We start from the raw sequence: 21329 nt of genomic DNA on the forward strand, positions 1-21329 counted from the left end.
GTGTGTTTATATCAGCGTTCTTCTTAATTGCTGTCGTTTAATCAGTTACATTAACTTTTTTTCCCACCATCCTGTAGCACCACCAGGCCTCAACAATGTGGAGATCAGCAAATGTCCGACGCCAGGATGCGACGGTACGGGTCATGTCACTGGCTTGTACAGCCACCACAGGAGGTAAGGGAAATCAGAAAAAAAGACACAAGAAGCTTTGAAAGTGGTTTTAAACTTGTAGGCATCATTCTGCTCCTTAACCCTTTGTGGGCCACATCAATTTCCCCGCCATAGGTCTGTGTGTGAAATTTGTGCACATTTAGGGGCCGTTCACAATTATCAACATTTTCACAAGCGTACAAACCGTACGCTGGTGGGGGTCAACACCCGGCGTACGTTTTCCAATTTCGAAAACTGTTGACACAAACTGAAAAAAAGGCAGACCAAGCAAGAACTGAACACAGTGAAAATAATGCGAAAAAAAAAAAAATCGACATTTTTCTTCGTACACTTTAGTGGGGGAGGGGAGGGGGTCTTGAAAAGTGTATGGTTTGTACACTTGTGAAAATGTTGATAATTATGAATGACCCCTTAACTCATCGGCACACAAAAGGGTTAATGTACAAGCTCCCTGATTTGCATGAATTTGCATTGTGTACATTGTATCACCTCTGCAATGACAACAAACTTCTCCATGTTCAAACACCTTTGATCTAAAGAGTAAAGAAAATTACATCGTGTTTAAGTTTATTACATAGGAATTCAGAGGTCACAGTTTTACAGCAAAAATGATACACTTGTTTTATGTCATATTTATCATAATTAGTAGTTTTCCTTTTTTTCTGGAATGGTACTCAAAACATTTCACTTATAGAAATGGTCAAAATCCAGCCATGTGTCCGCTAGGTGCATTAAATATGGCAATCTGTGAGTAGTAATGGGGGAGGGGTGTCCATATTGGTGTCATAGCTATCATGAGGAGTATGAGTATACTTGATTCATGAACTCTTATGAAGTTGGCCGATTGAAGCAGTAGAATCATACCGAAACTTGAGCTCTGAAACTCTACATACAGTAGATGTGAATTGTGTTCTGAGCAGTTATGGTCTTTTTGAGATGATGGTCTGATTGAAGCAGTAGAATCATAACAGAACTTGAGCTCTGAAACTCTACATACAGTAGGTACAAAATGTGTTCTGAACGATCACGGTCTTAACCTGTGGAATTTCTGTGTTTATTCTCACCCACAGCCTGTCTGGCTGCCCTCACAAGGACAAAATTCCTCAACAGTGTAAGTATTCGCTTTTTAAAAAATTAGTTCTGTGTCCTTCCACAGAGTTATTTCTCTTGGCGTGGAAGATCGAAATTTTTCTAATTGCTCAGAATGTCATATAGAAGAAAGGAATTCTGTCAAGATTGTTGCGTCCCTTTTGAAGTCAAAGCAGATGTCAGTGTTGATTTGTACTCGGCAGAAGAGAGCAATGTACACTTTTACTCAGGTAGCCAGGTTGTTTACTCGAGATCTCTGTTCTTTTATCTTTCTGGGGAACATCAGATCAACTGGAATATGCTGATGTTGTTTGTGTTTGACTCTGTCTTTTAACTTGTTGAGGATGAGGTGATTTTGATATACGTTTCCCGTAGACACCTGCCCGAGTATACTCGGGACTAGTCTTCAACGGGTTAAAGACATGTATCATGTCTCAATAGATTTATGCAGCTGATTGACAAATATCAATCTATCTGTTGATGTATATATGTTTGTCTATCTATCCAATACAGATATACAAATATATTGTTTTCTGTGTGTCTCTCTATATATTTGTCTATCTATTCATTATATTTATTCATCTATCAATCTATCTATCTATCTATCTCTGTATCTTTCTGATTTTCTATCTCTTTCTCTCTGTCTTCCAGTCTTGATAATCTATCTAACCATGATCTTCCATTATTTTCACAAAGCTTGGTTGATGATTTGCCAAAGTGTGTGTGCAGGGCTGGCAAACTGTAAACCTGGGTATTATCCATCAGTGGAACCATGGGATAAAGTGGATAAGGGCAAGGATTGTTGTTTTCCCTTCCCCTGGGTGATATCCGGCTCGTTGGTCGTGCCGTTTGCGATGCCACAAAGCCAGAAAGCAAAAAACCAACTCGCACCTCTCAGTGAAGTATTTTGCTCGAGTGCTGCAGTTCGAAATTTCCGTTGGGGGTGGGGGTGGGGGGGGGGGGGGGAGGGGGAGGGGTGTTAGGATATTGAGGTGAGCAAGCATGTAATGAGATGAAGGTGAGATTACCTTAGGTACAAGTGATATAACTTTTCAAATCCTGGTTTACTGCATGTTTGACACACCTTCCAACAATGTATGCACACTTGTAATTTTTGTTTTGTTTTATTTTGGGTGTTTTGTTTTTTTTTTCGATTTGTCTCTAAACGGGTGGAATTTACAATGACTGGATTAACCTTGGCCTTCCAGTGCATCACGTAGCCACCTCTAATCTAGCGTGATTAAAACTAAAGGGCAGATTTGTTATGTTTGGCAGGCAAATCTTCCCATCCCACAATGTATGTCTTGAATTGTGTTTTTGTTTGTTTCCTGTGTTGTGTTGTTTTTTTATGAATCCATGCAGTAAATATTTTTGCAAGGCATGATGAATTATGTGCTCAGAATTTCTCATGAAAGTCTCTGTTGAAAATATCTTGAAGGCTAAATATCTTGTTATGATTGGTTACATAGGTATCTATTTGTTGTATATTTTGAGGCTTAGCAAGCAAGTGTCTCAGCATGCAAGTGTCTTTGCTTCAAAAAGCATGCAAACAAGCTGGATTGCTGAAACAAAAGTACCAATGAAGGCATTGGGGCATATGTTTGGCCTATCAAGTCCAATAACAATTTTGGTGCAGGAATTATTATCAGATGGATTACAAAAATATTAGAAGGAATTGATTAAAATCATTAAACTGCACTTAAATCAGAAAGCATTACAAATATTCGTTAAATTGATATTGAAACACTAACTTTCATCTTCTAGGATGTATGGTCAATTCAGCGATCAGTTTCAAATTTCACTATTTTAGAGGCTTTTGAAATTCTGTAACTGAAACAAACAATGCCACATAAACAAGAGATGGCAAAAATGAAATGATTTCATTCCTTACCCTATCATGAGAAACACTATTAAAGTGAATTTGTAAAAAATTGAGATAAAGAAATGCAAAGCAATTAAAGGATTCTTGAATTTTGTCAGTGAAGACATTCTTAATGAAAACTTTAGTGTGAGGAATCATAGTGTCAGGAATCATAGAGTCAGATCTTGAATTTTGAAGCAATTTTTATGTCATTACCCCATATGAACATGATTAAAAAGTAAGATCTATTGTAAACACTTGATAAAAGAATTAGTAAAAAAAAAATAAAAAAAAAAGCTGATATGATTTTTCTAAAGGTTCTGAAGGAGAATGCGGCATTTTCAGAAAGATGCACAAAAAAACACAGCCTACTGGCTTAGATTTTTATTTCTTTTCTTCTTTTTTTCACTCTGTTTTGGTTGTGAGAATACATATTTTAATGGGTGTATTCAGAAGGGGCTCTCTTTGATAGAATAATGTGAAGCTCATACTCACTAGGGATGACATAGCTAGGATGGGAAGCAATTTAAAATTGGAATTGGAAACTTGCTAGTCAAATTTTCCCAAGGTTAAAATTGACTTTTGATATGTTGACATTAATTTCCTGCTGGCTTGCTCAAGGGAGGAAATGTCTGATTCTTTCTTTTTTTTTCTTGTTAGTGTCACAGTTAGATAAGGTGTAACCTCTTGGTTGCGATTCATATTGCATTCTTTCCAGCAAGATCCCATGGTTCCCGATGTAGCATGGCACATCACAAACCTTGTGCTTGAAGCTTTTGCTGTACTGGAAAGTCTAGAGCCTGATTTCTTTGCTCCTGGCGCTTAAAAACTTTCTTTCACTTTTTAATTTTCTTTTATACATCTTTGCTTTGTACTCTCTCTTTGTTGGATTACAGTCCAACAAAGTCAGTGCAAATGTCCATCTTAAAGGTGGTCAGATGACCAGACCACTTGGTCCACTGGTCTAGCAGAGTGTGTATGGGGGATGGTGGGGGTGGTTGGGGGGTTATTTATGCATTTTTTTGTAAGTTGGACAGTGTGTGTGTGGAAATGATGGTATCTCCAGTCTTCAAACTAGACTACAATTCATCATAGTTGACTCAAGTGGCACAATGATTTGCAGAATTTGGCATGACAACTGTTTGTAGAGTAGAAGAGCTTCTCTGTTGTCAAGTTGGTTTTCATTTTGGTTGCTTTGTACAGTTTTTTTTAAAATTGCCTCAATTTGTTCCCACATAGAAACAACGAATAGTTCTCCTTTAAAAAAAAAAAAAAAAAAATTGTAAAAAAGAAAAAAAAAAAAAAATGGGTTATGTAATTGTGAGTGCTTCAGTCTCAGTGCTGTTTTATAAACTGTCCATTTGTAACAAATACATCAATAAGTACCTGCCCCGGTATATGGTTGCCCTGGTGATATTATCCATTATAAATCATGCATGAAATCATTCCAGTCCACTCTGTAGGAAGGAGCAGATGTCCCATTGTTGAAATTCAGTGGCTGCTGATTATATCTAATCCCTCCAAGTTGAAAGACAGAAGAAAAGCCAGGGAAAATATTTGTGTAGCAAAGAATTATTTTTCCTCACGCTCTGTTTTTTCCCCCTTTCCGAAGCAGTTTTGTTTTGATAGAGAGGAGGACAGATTGTGAGATGTTGAGGGTAGGTGTATGACACAAACACTGCCCTTGAATGTCGTGAGGTAGAAAATCTTTTTTGCCTCTTTCCCCTCTCTGCTCTTTGAAGATACCATACGACTGCGAGGTGAGACAGAGCAGCAGTAATTTGAAAGTCAAGGTCGCTGAAATGCAATTGTGACGGAAAGACCTAGAAAGTCTTTAGCTGTTGGGCGCTCTTAATAAAATCAGGGGGGAAAAAAGAAGCTGAAAGGAGCGAGCTTTGTATGTGTGTGGTTTGCATAGATAAAAAGAATTTGCCCCCTTTCCCCTTTGACACTGTCATCATCATAGCATTTTTCTGTATGCATTATGGAAATTAATGGAAATACGGCATTGCCACCTTGGAATTCTATTGGATTTGTGAGGGCCTTTGTTTTTTCAGTGAGTGGGGTGTATGCTTTTCACAGGGGCACGCTTCTTGAGCAAAGCTTTCCATGTTTACCCCAGATGTGGATCTCTTGGTTACAGCTTGTTTTCAAAATCTATGGAATATATGATTTCTAAATGTTTAGCTTCAAAGATTTGTAGTATTTCATGGCAATGTAAGTCTTTGTTCAGCATTCAGCAGCAGTAATAATCTGTGCTCCCAAAGGTGGTGTTTTCTTCTTGCGAGCTGCAGATATTCTTGGTATCTTCTTGTTGTAGGCAACTGAATGATGTGTACATCACAGTAGGAAGATTTTGGGTGAAGATTTGCTTTTCAGTGACTTTGGAAGTTGAGTAAAACTGGGTATGATGTCAGGCCTGTTCACAGAGTTCTCATAAACTAACTCAATCTTCCTCAATTTCTTTTTTTTTTAATTGCTATTTTTTTTTCCAAAAAAGAAGTTAGGATCTTAGATTCTAACCTTCCAATTTGACAATTTGCTGAGTCCTTTTGAGTCTCTGCAATTCGTTGTTTGTTCTTTTTTCCAGTGAGAACTATTTAGACTGCTCTAAAACAGGTTTCGTGGTTTCTCAAAAATTGATGCAAATGAGATTAGTCACAGGCTTTTGTGGTGATTTGACCATCATGTTTGGGAAGAAGAAAGCCACGTAAGTGTGCACTTTCGCTTTTCAAAGGCAAACTCTGCAAAAACAAAATTGAGTCAGACAGAGTAAAGTTTCGAAAGCATGGAAGGTCTGAGAAGGGATAGTTCTTCCCGTTGTGATCGAAGATGACATGAAAAATGTTTCTTACTATCAAATAGGGTATCAGGGACAAGATTAGGCAGACATCGTGATATACAACATACTTTTATTTTCTCTCACTCGATATATAGTCATTTACACTCAAATGATACCACAGGCAGTTATTAAAATGGGAATTCCTGTTCAAAGTAACAAAATTTCATCATTTTGGTCACAATAGATGAACATGATATATCCCTTTGCTGCATGATTTTTTTTTTGCACAGTAGAAGTAGAAATTAAAAAAGTTTGTGATTGAATTACATATGCCCACACAAACGGACACATTCACCCCCCCCCCCCACACACACACACACAAACTGTTCTGCTAGGTTTGAAAATTAGAGTGGTACCTCATAAATACAAAAGAATACCTCTATTGAAGCCCCACCCCCTTTACATGGTTTCAATATTTTATATCACAAATCATATATGTAGAGTATCATCTCAGTGACAATAAGATTGTTCACATTCTAAAAAGGTTTAAAAAGTTGTAATGTTCATGTTTAATCACTCATTTGTGTTCTGAACACAGCGATAGATCATGCAAGTTTTCCAAGCTGATTTCCAAGCTGGTCTTGAAATAGAATTTCTGCATGTAAAGGTACCCCAGACAAAATATTATTACATTTTTTAAAAGAATGAAACAACTGATTATCATTTCTGCTTGTGAAAAATACACTGTATGTCTAAGTCTACATTGAAACACGGCATGTTCAACCTTGAGATGAAACCATTTCTACTATCGTTCAAGAGACACATGTCCATATGAAATGAAAACTTTGGTATTCATGATAATGTACAAGGTAAAAAGTTTTTTTTTAAAAGTATGTAGTCTTAGAAGGAGGCTAAAGCCTGATGGTTGGTAAAGCATCATTGAATATCAAACCAGTAACATCCTCTTGTGTTTGTGTGTGTATGTACGTATGTCTTGAACGCATTAGCAAAGTTTGTATAACTTCTTATGATGAAACTGGTCAGAGTATATTGTATTTACATACATGTCCCCAGTGCGAGTCAGTGATATATTGAACATGGAGAGAATACACTGTGTATGTTGAACTGGCAAGTACAGGCTCTTGTTGAAAAGTGGCAATGGTGACACCATGTGGGATGGATGGCTGACAGAAAAGCGAGATTTTATAGTGTGATACCATCAACTCATTTTTGTCTTGACCGATTCTGGTTTCTGAGAGAAACATCTGAGAATTGAGAAAGCTGATAAACTTTCCTTCCACCCTCCCTCCTCCTCCTCCCCCTCCTCCTCCCCCTCCTCCTCCTCCTCCTCCTCCTCCTCCTCCTCCTCCTCTCGCTCCTCCCTTAGAACCATCTCAGCCTGGTTTACTGTGGGTGCAGCCCAAGGATTAATTAACTCGGCGGGCAGTAGGACCCTCTGCGTGACTGCAACAGACAGAAATTGACCTGTTTTGTCTGAGTGATTCCGAGAACTACAAGGAGGATGGGTAGTGGACCTCCTGTGTTTTGTTTGATGGAAAGTTGCCATGGTAACAAATCTTGCTGTATTGGCAGGTGCCATGGTAATGATGAGAATCCTGCTTCCTGATTGGCTGTCATTTCAAGAAGTTGATATTTAACAAGAGTTGTTATCCGAACATCTTTGATGAAATGAAACCCTCCAGATGAGGTTCTGGGGTCCTTGGGGGGCCCAAGCTGCATCCAGCTGGGCAGATTTTTCCGGAAGAAGCTTTCTACCACGCAAAGATGCAAATGTAGCTTTGTCTGAATGATGTGGCTTGTGATGTCATCGCTGTATTTTGTCAGTGTGAATGGATTTAATAAGGTGTGCCTGCAGGAATATGATCCTGGTTCAAATATATATAGCAGTTGACTCATTTGTATATTGGGTTTGTCTTCCACCATGCTATGACAACTTAGACGCATTTTAGCCCGTTGAAGACTAGTCTCTAGTAAACTTGGGCAGGTGTCTATGGGAAGTGCATGTTAAAACAAAATCAGGTCGTCCTTGGCAGGTTAAGCAAAGTGGTGTCTCCTTTCGCCTTTTATTCCCCTGATCCTCTCCTTTCTGCAATCTTTCACGTATCTTTTCTCCTATATTTTTTTTTCATCCCATCCGCTCTCTGCTCATCTTTCTCTTCTCCATCCTTTCCTTTTTTTTTTCTATCTGTCTGACCGTTCTTCATCTCTTAAACCCCAGCCCTCCTAATGTTTCTCCCTGCTGTCTCATAAATTGTCGTCCAGACACTGCTGTAGCTGTCAAAGAGGCTGAATTCAGATTAGCACAGGGGAGAGGATGTCCTGTGCACGTGTGGTGAGCTCTGGAAAGCTAATCTGCCGTACGAAGTGGGTTATATATTCTTCCTGCATGGGTAGGGTGATGGTTTGTTGCGGGCTGTTTTTTTTTTTCTTCTTCTTCTTCTTTTGCGGGCGTAATCAGCGCAGCGGGTATCGAGATTAATGCTATCGTGTGTGTGTGTGTGAGTGCGTGAGGTAAGCACTCCCATCGCTGGAAATGATTAACTTGCAAACTCAGGTGTCCACTGTCTGGATGAGTAGAGCCCCCATTATAATCCCCTGTCTGTCTTACACGGGTTTTTGCTCTGGTTTTGCTGTGTTATATGTTGACCATGCAGTCACCAAAGGGTGGGGTGGGGGGAGATAGAATGAAGGGGAGGGGAAAAGGATAGAGTGAGATTAATGACCAAAACGAGTGGAGAAGCTGTAGAAGAAGAGATGAAATGGATGGGGGGGGGGGGGGGGGACAGAAGATAGAGGGAAAAAGCAGCATATTTTAACAAATTGGGAGGAAGGTTACATTGTACCAGAAGGACAGACTGATAGACGGACAGACAAGTACACTACACCCACAGACAGAAATAGTACCACATTGATGAACAGGATGCTACGTATGAAGAAAACCTGTATTATTTATTGTTCCAGATGGATTAAAGGGAAGGTAAACCCAAAGAGCAATGTGGATTGAGTGAAAGCAGCAACATTAGTAGAACACATCAGTGAAAGTTTGAGAAAAATCAGACAATCGATGCAAAAGTTATGAATTTTTGAAGTGTTGGTGTTGGAACCGCTGGATGAGGAGACTACTAGAGGATATGACGTATGAGTGGACAACAATACAAAGAAAATATAAAGGATATTCAACAAAAATTCACTTTTTCTAGAATTATGAAAGAGCAGTGGACCAACCGCTTTCAGAAAGCAGGGGGAATAATTGCTACCCTTAACATATGTCAATATCAAGTTGATGGAATTTGTAATTTTCATGAAAAATGGATTTTTGTAGTATTTTCTTTATATTTTCTTGATATTGTAGTCCACTCATACGTCATAACCTCTAGTAGTCTCCTCATCCAGCGGTTCCAACACCAAAACTTTAAAAATTCATAACTTTTGCATCGACTGTCCGATTTTCTTCAAACTTTCACTGATGTGTTCTACTAATGTTGCTGCTTTCACTCAATCCACATTGCTCTTGGGGTTTATCTTCCCTTTAAGCCAGCTGTAGGATGGTCATTTCGGGGCATAACCTATATGATACTGTAAAACAAGGAATGTTTGCATGCATTTTAATTTCACAAATTTGTCGAGAGCCAAGATTTGTGAAAGTAAAATGCGTGTGAAAGTTCTTGTCTACACTATACGCATTGAATGTGAGAGGCAACTTGCGAAAAAGGCTGTCGCGAAAATATGGTGTTTTACAGTAGGCAGGCAGACAGGCTGTGACTAGAAAGGAAAATTCAGATGTTGAGGAGCCTGAAAAGCCAAATGGGCCAGTTCTGTGATTTTTTTCAAATTTATGACAGTTTTTTTCCCCAGAGGACCTTGCAGTTAACAATCCAGCTCAGCTACCTGTTCATTGTAGTCTTTGAATGTCAGTACTTGGTATCCAGTTTGCACAAATTTCTTCTTTGCTTTCTTGTCAATCCTTGAGCAAGTTGTCGGGTACAACCCTATTCACAAAGGTCCGGAATGATATCCAACAGCAGAGTAGATATGGGGATGGGAAAACCACCAGATGTGAACGTGGCAAAAGGGAAAGATGAAACAACAGACTATCTGGAATGAACCACATTGGCTGGTAGCACACAAAGACAAAACAAAAACCATTAATAGAGATAAGGATGGACTTGAGATGGACTTCGACTCCAGATGTAAAGGCTAGAGGGCATTGTAAGGTCAATAATAAGTGACATGGAAGCAGGTGATTAAGAGCAGTTCTGACTCTCGGACAAAAGCGGTCCATGACCTTGCGAAGCTAGAGCAGTAAATCACAAATATTGTTGTGCACTTAGGGACTGATCTTCAGAGTGGCTTAACTAACAGCAATGGTTGTCCAGTTGTTGCTGTTTGCCTAAGAGCACAAGAAGCTCCATCCGTCAAATCCAGGGACCGGTTTCACTCCATCTCAGCTGGCATGCCCTCTCCCGACTCTCGGGGTCACAAAAGTTGGAAGCTAAACAGCCTGCCATAGCAGCTCGTGTGATGATACTGGTACAGTATTTCTGTCTTGTGTTTTGTGCATTTCCGGTACCAAGAGAGCTGCATGAGATATTGTACAGGAATTTTCAGTCTCGTGTTCACTTTGCACAATTTGTGGGTGCTAGCAGTGAGCCTTAGAAGTTGGATGAAAGGTTAAATTAGTTGTCATTTGTGACATGAAACTAACTTGGCTGTGTCCTCCTTTGCTGCAGTTTGTAGCTTTTTGATGGAGGTAAGCCAATTGAATGACCACAGAGTGTCCAAAAAGTTTGATGGATCCCTGAATGGTCTTTTCAGTGGGAAGCTCCCAGGTCTTCGGTGACTGTGTTTATCAACTTTCCCATGTTTGAAACACATTTCAATACCCACTATCCCCAAACCCATTCGGAAACGCCTTTTAGATCGCGTTTCTTGAGTTGTTGCGTTTATCAACTCTGTCTTGGAGGCCTCATAACTTGGAGGTCTTGTCACTGCTCAGCTCCATTGCGCAGTTTGACCCAAGGAGTAAAGATTTGTAGTTGGCAGTTGTTAGCATGGGCAAGTCCATGCATTTCACAACAACTTTGCATTTATCAACTCTACAGAAACATGTTTCTGCCTAAAATGTGTTTGCAATCACACTTTATTCTGGCAGTTTGAACCCCATAATCAAAACAGCTTTCCATTAATCAACTGCCCAAAACTCCCTGGAAGTTGTTTGGAAACCTTAATTCTGCATCAGATGTGAGTTGATAAGCACACCCTATGATTCCTCAGTAATCTTTCACAGAATGCTGTGGTCATCACAGTTTTCATCAAAGACTGACCCTGCATTCACACTAGGTCTTGTGTTGCATAATGGACAGTGAGGAGGTCTTTCTTGTGACTGACCGTCCACACTACTTTTGTAATGTCCTCAAGCTCTGGGGGCAATCGGGGATTCGGGCGAGCCCTGCCACTTGACACCAGAGTTCGCACACGTGTACATTTGATGAATACATGTGGGCACTATCAATTACGAGCCCAAGACCAGTTCCCCCTCCCCCTTCAAATTTTGTCCCCAGACCCAACAAGCTTCACGGGGACACCAAGAGAAGTCCCATTGAGTGCCATTTTATGGTTTTGGAAGGGAAAGTCCTTCATTTGGCACATGGAGCTTTTCCCGCGATTCAGGACCTCGTGTGAACACAGGGCATGCTGGGTCAAACCAGACCCTCAGTTATTGAATCCTCAATGGTGTGTCATCAAGCACTTAGTAGACCGACTAGTCTTTCGTAGTTGTATCAGCAATCGGTCAACGGACACATCATTTCAGAGAATTTCCTGGCCGATGGTGCAAATATCAAAATCTTTTAAAAAGTGATGGAAAAATGACAGAGACCACACCAATGCCGTCACAAAAATCATTGAGGACCATTTGGAGCTTGTTCTATGCTGAAGAGGTTGCTGTAGAACTATGGAGAGGTCAACAAGAATTTGAATGCTCAGTGATCTTCAGAGTCAATGTTTTTTGTTGTTGTTATTTTTTTTTGGGGGGGGGGGGGGAGTCGGAGACTGCTGAGAGCTTACCAATTTTTGGTCACTCAAATGATTGCTCAAAGTTCCCGCACTGTGGAGGAGGGGCCCTTCAAGTGGTCAAAATGTTCTGACAGAATGTTATAGGCTACTGAAATCCTTGCATCCGATTGGCTGAGAGCAAATTTGTTCAACAGATTTGTCCACCAAAATGCTTCATGAAATGCCCCCCTGTAGAAATGTGGGAGTGACATCTCACGTGCACCAATAAACATGCAGTTAATGAACAGGTGCTAAAACATGCCTGCATTGGGTACGCCCATTTCGTCATCTCTGTAGTCCATGGAATAGATTTAAACCTTGGATGTGATTTGACCTTTTGTGAAAACAGGTTGGCATGTCTTCCATTGAGACCAGCAAATTACCCATCGTGAGCACCTCCCAAGTTCATTCGGATGCTGATATGTAAAACATTGTTTGGATATGTGCCTGTGAAACTGTCAATTTTTGCTCTGAAATGGACATACATACGTATGAAATGTGAAGTATCGCCATGAGAACATGATTTTGGCGTAAAAGGTGCACCCACAGTATGGCAATCTGAGTACATATACCAAATTATAGTTGCTTCATAACATTTTATGATTGATTATTGATAATTGACAAATCGGGCCATAGCCAGTATCCATCGATCTTCAGCGTGAGAGTAAATCAAATACAGCTTGCTGGGAAATATTACTGGTAGGGCACGGTCGATCATCGTGTAACATTCTACCTACCCACTTCTGAATGGGAGGGCAATACAGGAAGTTAGGCTGGGGACTCCAATTGAAATCAGTTTACACTTCTGATCTCAAAATGCTCCTGAACAACCCACTATTTTTTGCAAATTGCATCACTCAGACAAGTTTCTTGGTAAACCCATATGATATACACGGTGTATTGCAAGCAAATTCCAAACAGTGGAAGATGAATTTTGAGACGTTCTGAAAAGAATTATGGTTTACCTTTAAATCTAGACAGGGTACTTCAAACCTACTTTCCTGCTTGCAGGGGTGGGGTTGGGTGCAAGTACAGAGAATATACCACTTTTAATACCTATTTAAAGTACGAGTCCCTTGCCCAAATGGCCAGTTAGACTAGTGGGTGAAACACTGGTGTCTTTTGTAATTCATTGCCGGGGGGGGGGGGAGGAATTACGCAGAATAGTATGGAACTGCATGATTATGAACCAAATGCTAAAGGAAATGAATTCCAGACATAAGACTATTGTCATCAGTCGTGATCAGTTATATTATCACTGATGACCATTTTAGTATCTGCTTACTCTCCAATATTGCAATGTTCCAAAGTTCATTATTTTTATGACTGTCAGTGCTCTTTGTTCAGAGTGCCCAAATGTGTTCATGACTTTTTTTTTTCCTTTTTGAACTCTCAGCAAAGCATCAATTATTTAGAGTAATCAGACCAGCCACGTGCTGTCAGTGTACCGCTGTAGCACCAGCTTTTAGTTATATGTAGTGAAGTAAAAAAACATTAATGAGATTGTCTTTTTAATATTTCATTCCTCAATTTGATAAAGGGACATGTCAACTGAAATGTATCCCATTGCCTATCTTGGCAATGAGGTGATTGCTTTTCTCTTCTTCTTTTTTCCAAACCTCTCTTTGTATGAAAGAATTATTGTGATAATTTGATGACATTTTTCCTGGTGTTAAATACGTGTCATTTTCCCTTAAATAGTCAATGTTTCTCTATCTGCTCTTTTTATTTCATTTTACTTTCCAGGTGCCATGGGAGTGTATTGATATATGATGAGCTCGTCAATAATTATATTAATGAATTTTGTTATTCTATTCTCTCAACTGTCATATTTGTTTTTTCTTTTAATCCTTTTTTTCTTCCCACAGTGCTACAATTCCACGAACATGTACTGAAGTAAGCGAAATATTGCATTATACTTGAGTATATCGCACACCTGCACTCCTGTGTATTCACATCCAGCCTTATTCGCACTAAATAATACCTTGGTCTGTCGTGCCTGTGTGTTTAATGTAGTAACAGAGAGAGAGACAGAAAAACAGATTAACCTACATGACGTGGAGATAGAGAAGAAAAGCATATCATCATCTTCTTCTTCTTCTCCTCCTCCTCCTCCTCCTCCTCGTTCTCTTTCTTCTTCTTTGTCAGTGGAATTTATAGACCAAAGTAGAAAGTAGCTTCTCATCATAATCACAACTTTACTGCAGAAAATGTGAATATGGCGTGACATATAAATTCTTTTCTAATCCTGCATTTAACATTGCTGCATTTCCTCTTTGTGTCACATGAGGGTTGTACATCATTTTGTTGTGTAAAGGGGGGGGGGGGTATGATTAGAACAAGAATGAACTATGGATTGCAAACAAGATTTCTTGTTTAATAAAACATCACTGATAATGACCTGCAGTGACCAACTCCAAAGTGCATATTGGACTCCATATAAATTTGGTTACTGTGCATTTGTTTTTATTTCTTCTTTTTCAATAACCTTTTTATTTTTGTTTCTTTTAAAACCTGACATGCCTTTATTTAAGGGTTAAAGGGTATGAACAGTTCTGGTCGAGGTGAGGATGTAGCATTTAACGTTTTGCAAGATATTCAGAAACCACTCTAAAAGATGTCAAAGAGCATGCAATTCTAAGGGGTGCCAAAAGTTTATTTGATGAAAATCGGTTTTGGAATGGCTTAGATATCCAAAAACAGGTGAAACAAAGAGATCCTAATAAAAAGCATGGCCTGTCGCCTTTTATTATCATCACTTTTTTTGGATATCTCTGCCATTTGAAAACCAATTTTCAACAAATTAACGTTGAATCCTTCTTAAAATTACATGCTCTTTCATATTTCATAAGAGGTTTCTCATTATCTCACTTAGGAATGTTCAAAACATGAATCCCCACCTTAACCAGTACTGTACAGTCCCTTTAAGGATGGGTGAGGGTGGGGGAAAAATGCACCTCTAAATCTTCACAGACTTGGAGGGAGGCTCCTAAAAGTACTATGAGGTTGAATTTTAGCCACCTCTTGCAAAGACTACCAATTTCTTCTCTCTCTGCTTTCAACCATATTCTTTATATACTTATTATTGTGCTTGTGTGAGTGTATTAATGTTACTAGATAGATTGCCCTTGCTACTGCAAATAATTTCCCCTCTTCCTCTTGTATGTGTTGAATGTGCATGCTTAATGCTCTTTAAGCTGTAGAATATGCTTCTTGCCTCAATCCTGTATCTCTTGGCTTATTTACAGGGATTTGTTTTTCCTCATTTTATCGTCCAACTTTAGATCCTTGTCTATCTTTCACCTGTGGATACATGCATCATGTTTCCACTGCTGTGTCAGTGTAAATCTCTTTTACTAAATCCTTTCTCCGTCACAATGATTAATCTCTCTTTTAAAAGGGACTGTACAGTACTGGTTGAGGTGGGGATTCATGTTTTGAACATTCCTAAGTGAGATAATGAAAAGCCTCTTATGAAATATGAAAGAGCATGTAATTTTAAGAAGGATTCAACATTTATTTGATGAAAATTGTTTTTCAAATGGCTGAGATATCCAAAAAAGTGCTGATAATAAAAGGCGACATGCCACAACTTTAGTAGGATCTCTTTGTTTCACCTCATTTTTGGATATCTCAGCCATTTCAAAACCGATTTTCATCGAATAAACTGTTGATACCACTTAGAATTGCATGCTCTTTGACATCTCATAGAGTGATTTCTGAATATCTCGCAAAACGTCAAAAGCTAAATCCTCACCTCGACCAGAACTGTACACACCCTTTAAATTATTTTATGGTTTATCCATACTTCCAGCTGTCTCTCGCTGTTTCTCGATCTTTATAAAATCCATCCATCTGTCTTTATCTCTCTTGATCTGATGAAATAAACATCGCTTCATGTGAACAACAGTCTGTGTCCATTACTCCTCATTTCTTATAATTTAGCAGCATTTCTGTATATTGTAATCTAGCTATTCCACTTTATATGTGACCCGCTACAACAAAAGGATCCTAAAGTCGCTGACGGGTGAGCCGAGCATGGCCTAGAAAAAATTTTATTTTCAGGCCTTTCCTTTGATCATTTAGCTTCGAAATTTCGGCAGATGATAGAAGATACATTGCACTACAAAATTATGTAAAAACAGAAATCCAAATGTTTGATAGATTTTGGTGATCTGACTTAAACTCGATTTTCTCGGCTCACCCGTCAGCGACTTTAGGATCCTTTTGTTGTAGTGGGTCACATATTTTCATATAATCTAAATGATTGTCATATCATCGTATGAAGGAACACATCACTCTGTCTGTTCTTAGCCTTTTCCTGTGTGCAACTGCTCAGTCTTCCTGTAATACATGCATGTGCAACCTGTTTCCATGTAATCACTGATCTGCACATATGCCTTTCTTGATCCCGTACAATCGTGCATGGCTGATTTGTAGCGTGATTGCAATTTCAGATGTACCTGGTACATTATAATTTGTTTTCTCTCTCCTACTCTCTCTCTCTCTCTCTCTTGCTCTTCCTAGACTATTACTAGAACTTCAAACACTAATGTTGAAAACATCAATTCTTTCTTTATGAAAATTTATGGGACCACCATGTGGCAAAAAAGGAGAAAAACAATTGGGATCCAGTATAGGCCTTACATGAATACTGGTACATGGGGCTAATAAAAACTGATAATATCCTTAACAGAGATCTCAAGGAAATTATTTCCTCTTTTGACTGTGAGTAAGTCAGTGTCATGTAGTTGCAAAATGTAGAATGCAAACACGCTACTCTTCCTAGTCCCATACATTTAAAATGCTTTTTGAAAAGGGAGAAATTAAATGCATATGATGCATGAAAAAAATACTGATGATTTTGCATTGATCCTGAAAGCTTACTTTTCAATGAATTTAATACATCAGTAATAATTCCAGTCTTCCGGATTCGTTAAGAATGTCCAGTATGTACAATAGCACAAAAGTGTGTGTGTGTGGGGGGGGGGGGGGGGAGGGGGAATGTATTCATACATACAGCTCTGTATTAGTGCTAGCAGATTGCACCTTGCTAGTAGGTACTTGCTTTCCATGTTTTCCCCATTATATTATATTCAATGCCATTCACTTAACCACAACTGACCATTACATGTATTGTGATATATTACTGTGCTCAAACTCACTGATTGTCCTTGGCTTTCTTGCCCTTTTTACTCCTACTATTGTGATAATTTTGTGTTGCTGTTTCCGTTTTTTTTCTTTGTCATCTTCGCGACCCCACTGCGCTTACCCCCGATGCCTACCCCATTACTTCCCTTCTTGGTGCGCCAGTAATCACCCTAATCGAGACTTGTCAGAGACGATGAGAATTTATCTGTCGCGAGGAATTGCATCTTGCGGCAGCTTGTATGTCCTAATGCATGAAATGATAAATCGTTTCTGATGTATTCTAATGCACTCCCTCAAACTGGGTGCCTGGTAGTTTTCATATCATGGTATGCTCATAACGCCATCAAAGTGAATTACTTCTTACCTTCTGCTGTAATTTTCCCTTCATTTTCTTTGGAGTATAATTTTCTTGGGAGTAATCTTTCACGTCAAGGCCATTGCGGCAGTCCTGATGTCATAATTCACTGAAAAGAATGATGCCCAATGAAGGAATGGTGTTGTATGAAAAGTTGTGTTAATTATATATTTGCAAAATTTGACAAATTTCAGGAAAGGATGACTACATTAATGTCTGGATTGAATCTAACATAGCAGGCTTTGAAAATTGAGATCATAAACTGTAACATATGGATAATGCTCAGTCATGATGTGTTACTAATCTTTGCATACCGGCATTTTTTTAAAGAAATATTTTTTTTCTCATCTTTCAAAGCTTAAAGGGAGGATATTCCCCAAAACAAGTGCAGAAATAATCACAGGGTAATCTCGTTCGGTATTCAGCAAATGCATTTTCCTGCACCAGCATTAATTGTTACTATCTTATTACCATCAAGAAAGCTTTGAGGTCTCCAAAAAAAATGCCATGTTGCCAAAGACAAATATTTCATAACACCTGAGAATGGAAACACATAAATAGTGTATTCTAACTATTTATTGTATTTTTTTTTCTTTGTGTGTTTCTCCATGTGGAAATTAGCAGTGATAGGTATTGACAGTGTATTCAAATTGTTATCCAGAACTGTATGTTTTGTTTTATTTTGTTTTTTGGTGAGTGTGTGTGTGTGTGTGTGTGTGTATGCATGTGAAGCTTTAGGGTTAATTACCTCATTTATTCCTGCACCAAAAATTTAAAAACTGAAATAAATTTTACAGAAAAATGTCAAGTTTTATGCTTTAAAGAGTCACTCACTTTCAAAATATTGTAACTTCTTTGATACAGGTCAAGTTGTGCTCAACATTTTTGCTCAACTTCTGGCAACTATTTCTTTTGAGATATATATAGAAAGACAGAGACTAAGATGGAGAGACAGACAGAGAGAGAGAGAGAGAGTGAAAGAGATAGAGCATATATGGCCTATGAATGCTGCTGCCTTTGAAGCTGCCCCGACCATAAAGATAAAATCATATTTCCCTGTTTCAGTGCAGGAGTGGTTGTCGAGAGCAATTGTGAAATATTAATAGCCATATTCTCATCTTTTTAAGTATCATTTAATAGATGATGCGTCGATGCAAGTGAGCCTTATGAATGTTGCAAAACCAGGAAATTTGTTAAAAGTGCCTCTTTCATCGGGGGCAGGTGCACCGGCTTTGCACAGATGCTGTGGTTTTTATGTCAGACAAAGGACTTAAAGCATGTGAGTTGGTCTTTGTAAGAGAGAGAGATAAGAATGAGTTCAAATTAGCGTTATCTAATATGAATGAAAGTAGATCATCTTAAAGGACATGCCCCTATCATTAAGAGTCATCCCTTGTGTCAGTGTTTCAGTTATAGTCCTGTCGCTATTTAAAACTGAAAATTAACGACATATTATATTGATGTGAAACTGTTCATTTTGTTATCCCGGTGACAAATGGCACACATTCTCACACACTCTTCCTCGTCTTTAAAATACGGACAAACAAAAATTAGAGTGATCTACCCAATTTGGTGTGTGCTTGAGAATATACTGTGTAGATACTAGTGGAGGAGTATGAAGAAATAGTACAGTGAACTTTTCTGTGCCCATTATGAAACATAATGAGTTCTTAATATATTAGATTTGGTCCTATAAATTGATCGTATTCTCTATAAGACCATAAATGTACAGAATTCTTCTTTCATCTTATATACAAGAACTACACAAATGAATGTGCAAAAGTTTCTCTGTAACGATTTGTCATATTTAGCATACTTGCCAACTAGTAAGATTTTATCAGATTCAGTAAGATTTTTTACGTTAAAAATAGCAAAATCAGATTTTCTCTCAGAGAAATCAGATTTTAAAAAAATATTTAGATATACCTTTCATGTGTATTTTCTGAAGATTTGACCGAAAGTAAGATTTTTAACTTCAGTTTGCATATAAAATAAGATTTTTGCAATCCACGAGTAAGATATTTCATCTTGAAATGTTGGCAGGTATGATTTAGTCACTGACAGTAACCAGGGGGAATACGGTAGATTAAGTTTAACACAAAATTGGCAGCAAAAAATGATTAGTTACCCAGTGCCTGCAGATGCATCTCTGACTTGTTATTCTGTTACCTGTTTGTGAAGGGCTAGATGAATCCTTCACCAATAAGTCACATGATCCTCTCATTCTTTCAGGACCAAGCAGTCTTAAAGGTAGGGGATACCTTTTACAGACCTCCCAAAATGCAGCAAAACATTAAATACGCATGTATGAACCTCAGGGGACTTGTTTAGGCCACTGCTGAGAAATTTGGAAGTCAACAGTTATCTACAATTTGAATAATGCACAAAACTCAACTACTCAGTAGTTCTGTGTGTCAGCCACACTTAAGCATTTTTGTTGCAGTCTTCTGTATCTTTTATCTATAAACACAAATCTAAAAGTATAAGAGCTGATGTAATAACAAGTAGAGTGTGTGGCAAGAATGTATATAGAAATGTTTGTAAGTTTTGAAAGAACTTTCTTCACAAAATATACATGATGAACACACATGCAGTGCATGGGTCTGCAAAGGTAGCCTAGTAATGTACTGGAATTTACGGTGAGCCCCGAAAAAAATTCAATTCAAAATCTAACGGTCAATAAAAATGTACTAAATGTTACCTTCCACTTTCAATACTTTATGGGAGTTTCTAAAATGATACTCTCTTCAACATACCACTGTATTTATACAACTCTTCATTTAAGGCATGCAAATGGGATTCCCTACCTTTAACCCTCTACATGCCACGTTAATTTCCTGTCCATCAAATTTATGCACATTTGACTCATTGGCACAGAGAGGACTTTGCAAAAATATGCCTGCAGAACTTTCTCAGATCATTGATTCAGCCACAATAATCCCTCTAACTTTTTTACCCCCCAAAGCAGATCAAGACCCATCGGCCCGAATTCACGAAGGTGGTACAATTTTTGTCTATGGTTTAAACCATGGACAAGACCATAGTTTTGTATGGGGTGCCAAGTGTCACATGGCCTATTTCGTTACAAAATCAGTCATTTCATCGACGAAATGACCATTTCATTAACGAAATGATCATTTCGACTAAATGTTAACATTTCATAACGAAATGACTGATTTCGTAACAGAATAGGCCATGCGACACTTGGCATCCCATACAAAACTACGGTCTTGTCCATGGTTTAAACCATGGACAAAGTTTGTACTACCTTCGTGGATTCGGGCCAAGTGGTTGACTCTATCATCTTGTACAACCGTACCTTGAAGTAAAGTCTAAGTAGTGTGAATGCACCTCTGCACATTTCATGTCCCATTCACCTTAATAGCCCAATTCTATCTATGGCTCTCTGAAGCAGAAATTGAATGGTTTTGAACTGTATAAAATACCACAACCTCTATCTTAAAGTTAAGACCGAGAGGATGAACCCACCTCCTGATTTTACCTTTTCTGTCAGAGCCCCCCCCCCCCCCAAAAAAAAAAAAAAAAAAAAAAAAATGAGGAAGAAATAGGCTGTGATATCTTTCAGAACTAAGGCATAAAACTTTTGACTCTATAAAATGTTGTGTTTTGATGCTGCATTTCAAGTCCAAACAGTAGCCACATTGCAGCCACATTTCCCTGTCCATTCACCCTGCATATGTGGTTTCAGGAGCTGATCAGATTGGGTCTCCTTTAATCGTATTCTTTTTGTTTATACTGAGCTGAAAGGCTGCTCAAGGCTGCTGGAGGAGGAGTCAGAACCTGCACTTTGCTCAGTATAAATAGGGTTCTAGTAATGCCGCATG

At 38.6% G+C, this 21329-nt stretch overlaps 1 protein-coding gene across 1 annotated transcript in view; it reads left to right on the forward strand.

Annotated features, from left to right (window-relative positions):
- Positions 1-21329, forward strand: part of LOC140233851 (uncharacterized) — a 163870-nt gene that overhangs the window by 104281 nt on the left and 38260 nt on the right. The window contains exons 10-12 of the mRNA XM_072313943.1: positions 78-174; positions 1242-1282; positions 13847-13874. Of these exons, the coding sequence (XP_072170044.1) occupies positions 78-174; positions 1242-1282; positions 13847-13874 (166 nt within the window). The remainder of the gene's footprint in view (positions 1-77; positions 175-1241; positions 1283-13846; positions 13875-21329) is intronic.

The sequence above is a fragment of the Diadema setosum genome, chromosome 10 (assembly GCF_964275005.1).
Source record: "Diadema setosum chromosome 10, eeDiaSeto1, whole genome shotgun sequence".
Lineage (NCBI taxonomy): Eukaryota > Metazoa > Echinodermata > Echinoidea > Diadematoida > Diadematidae > Diadema > Diadema setosum.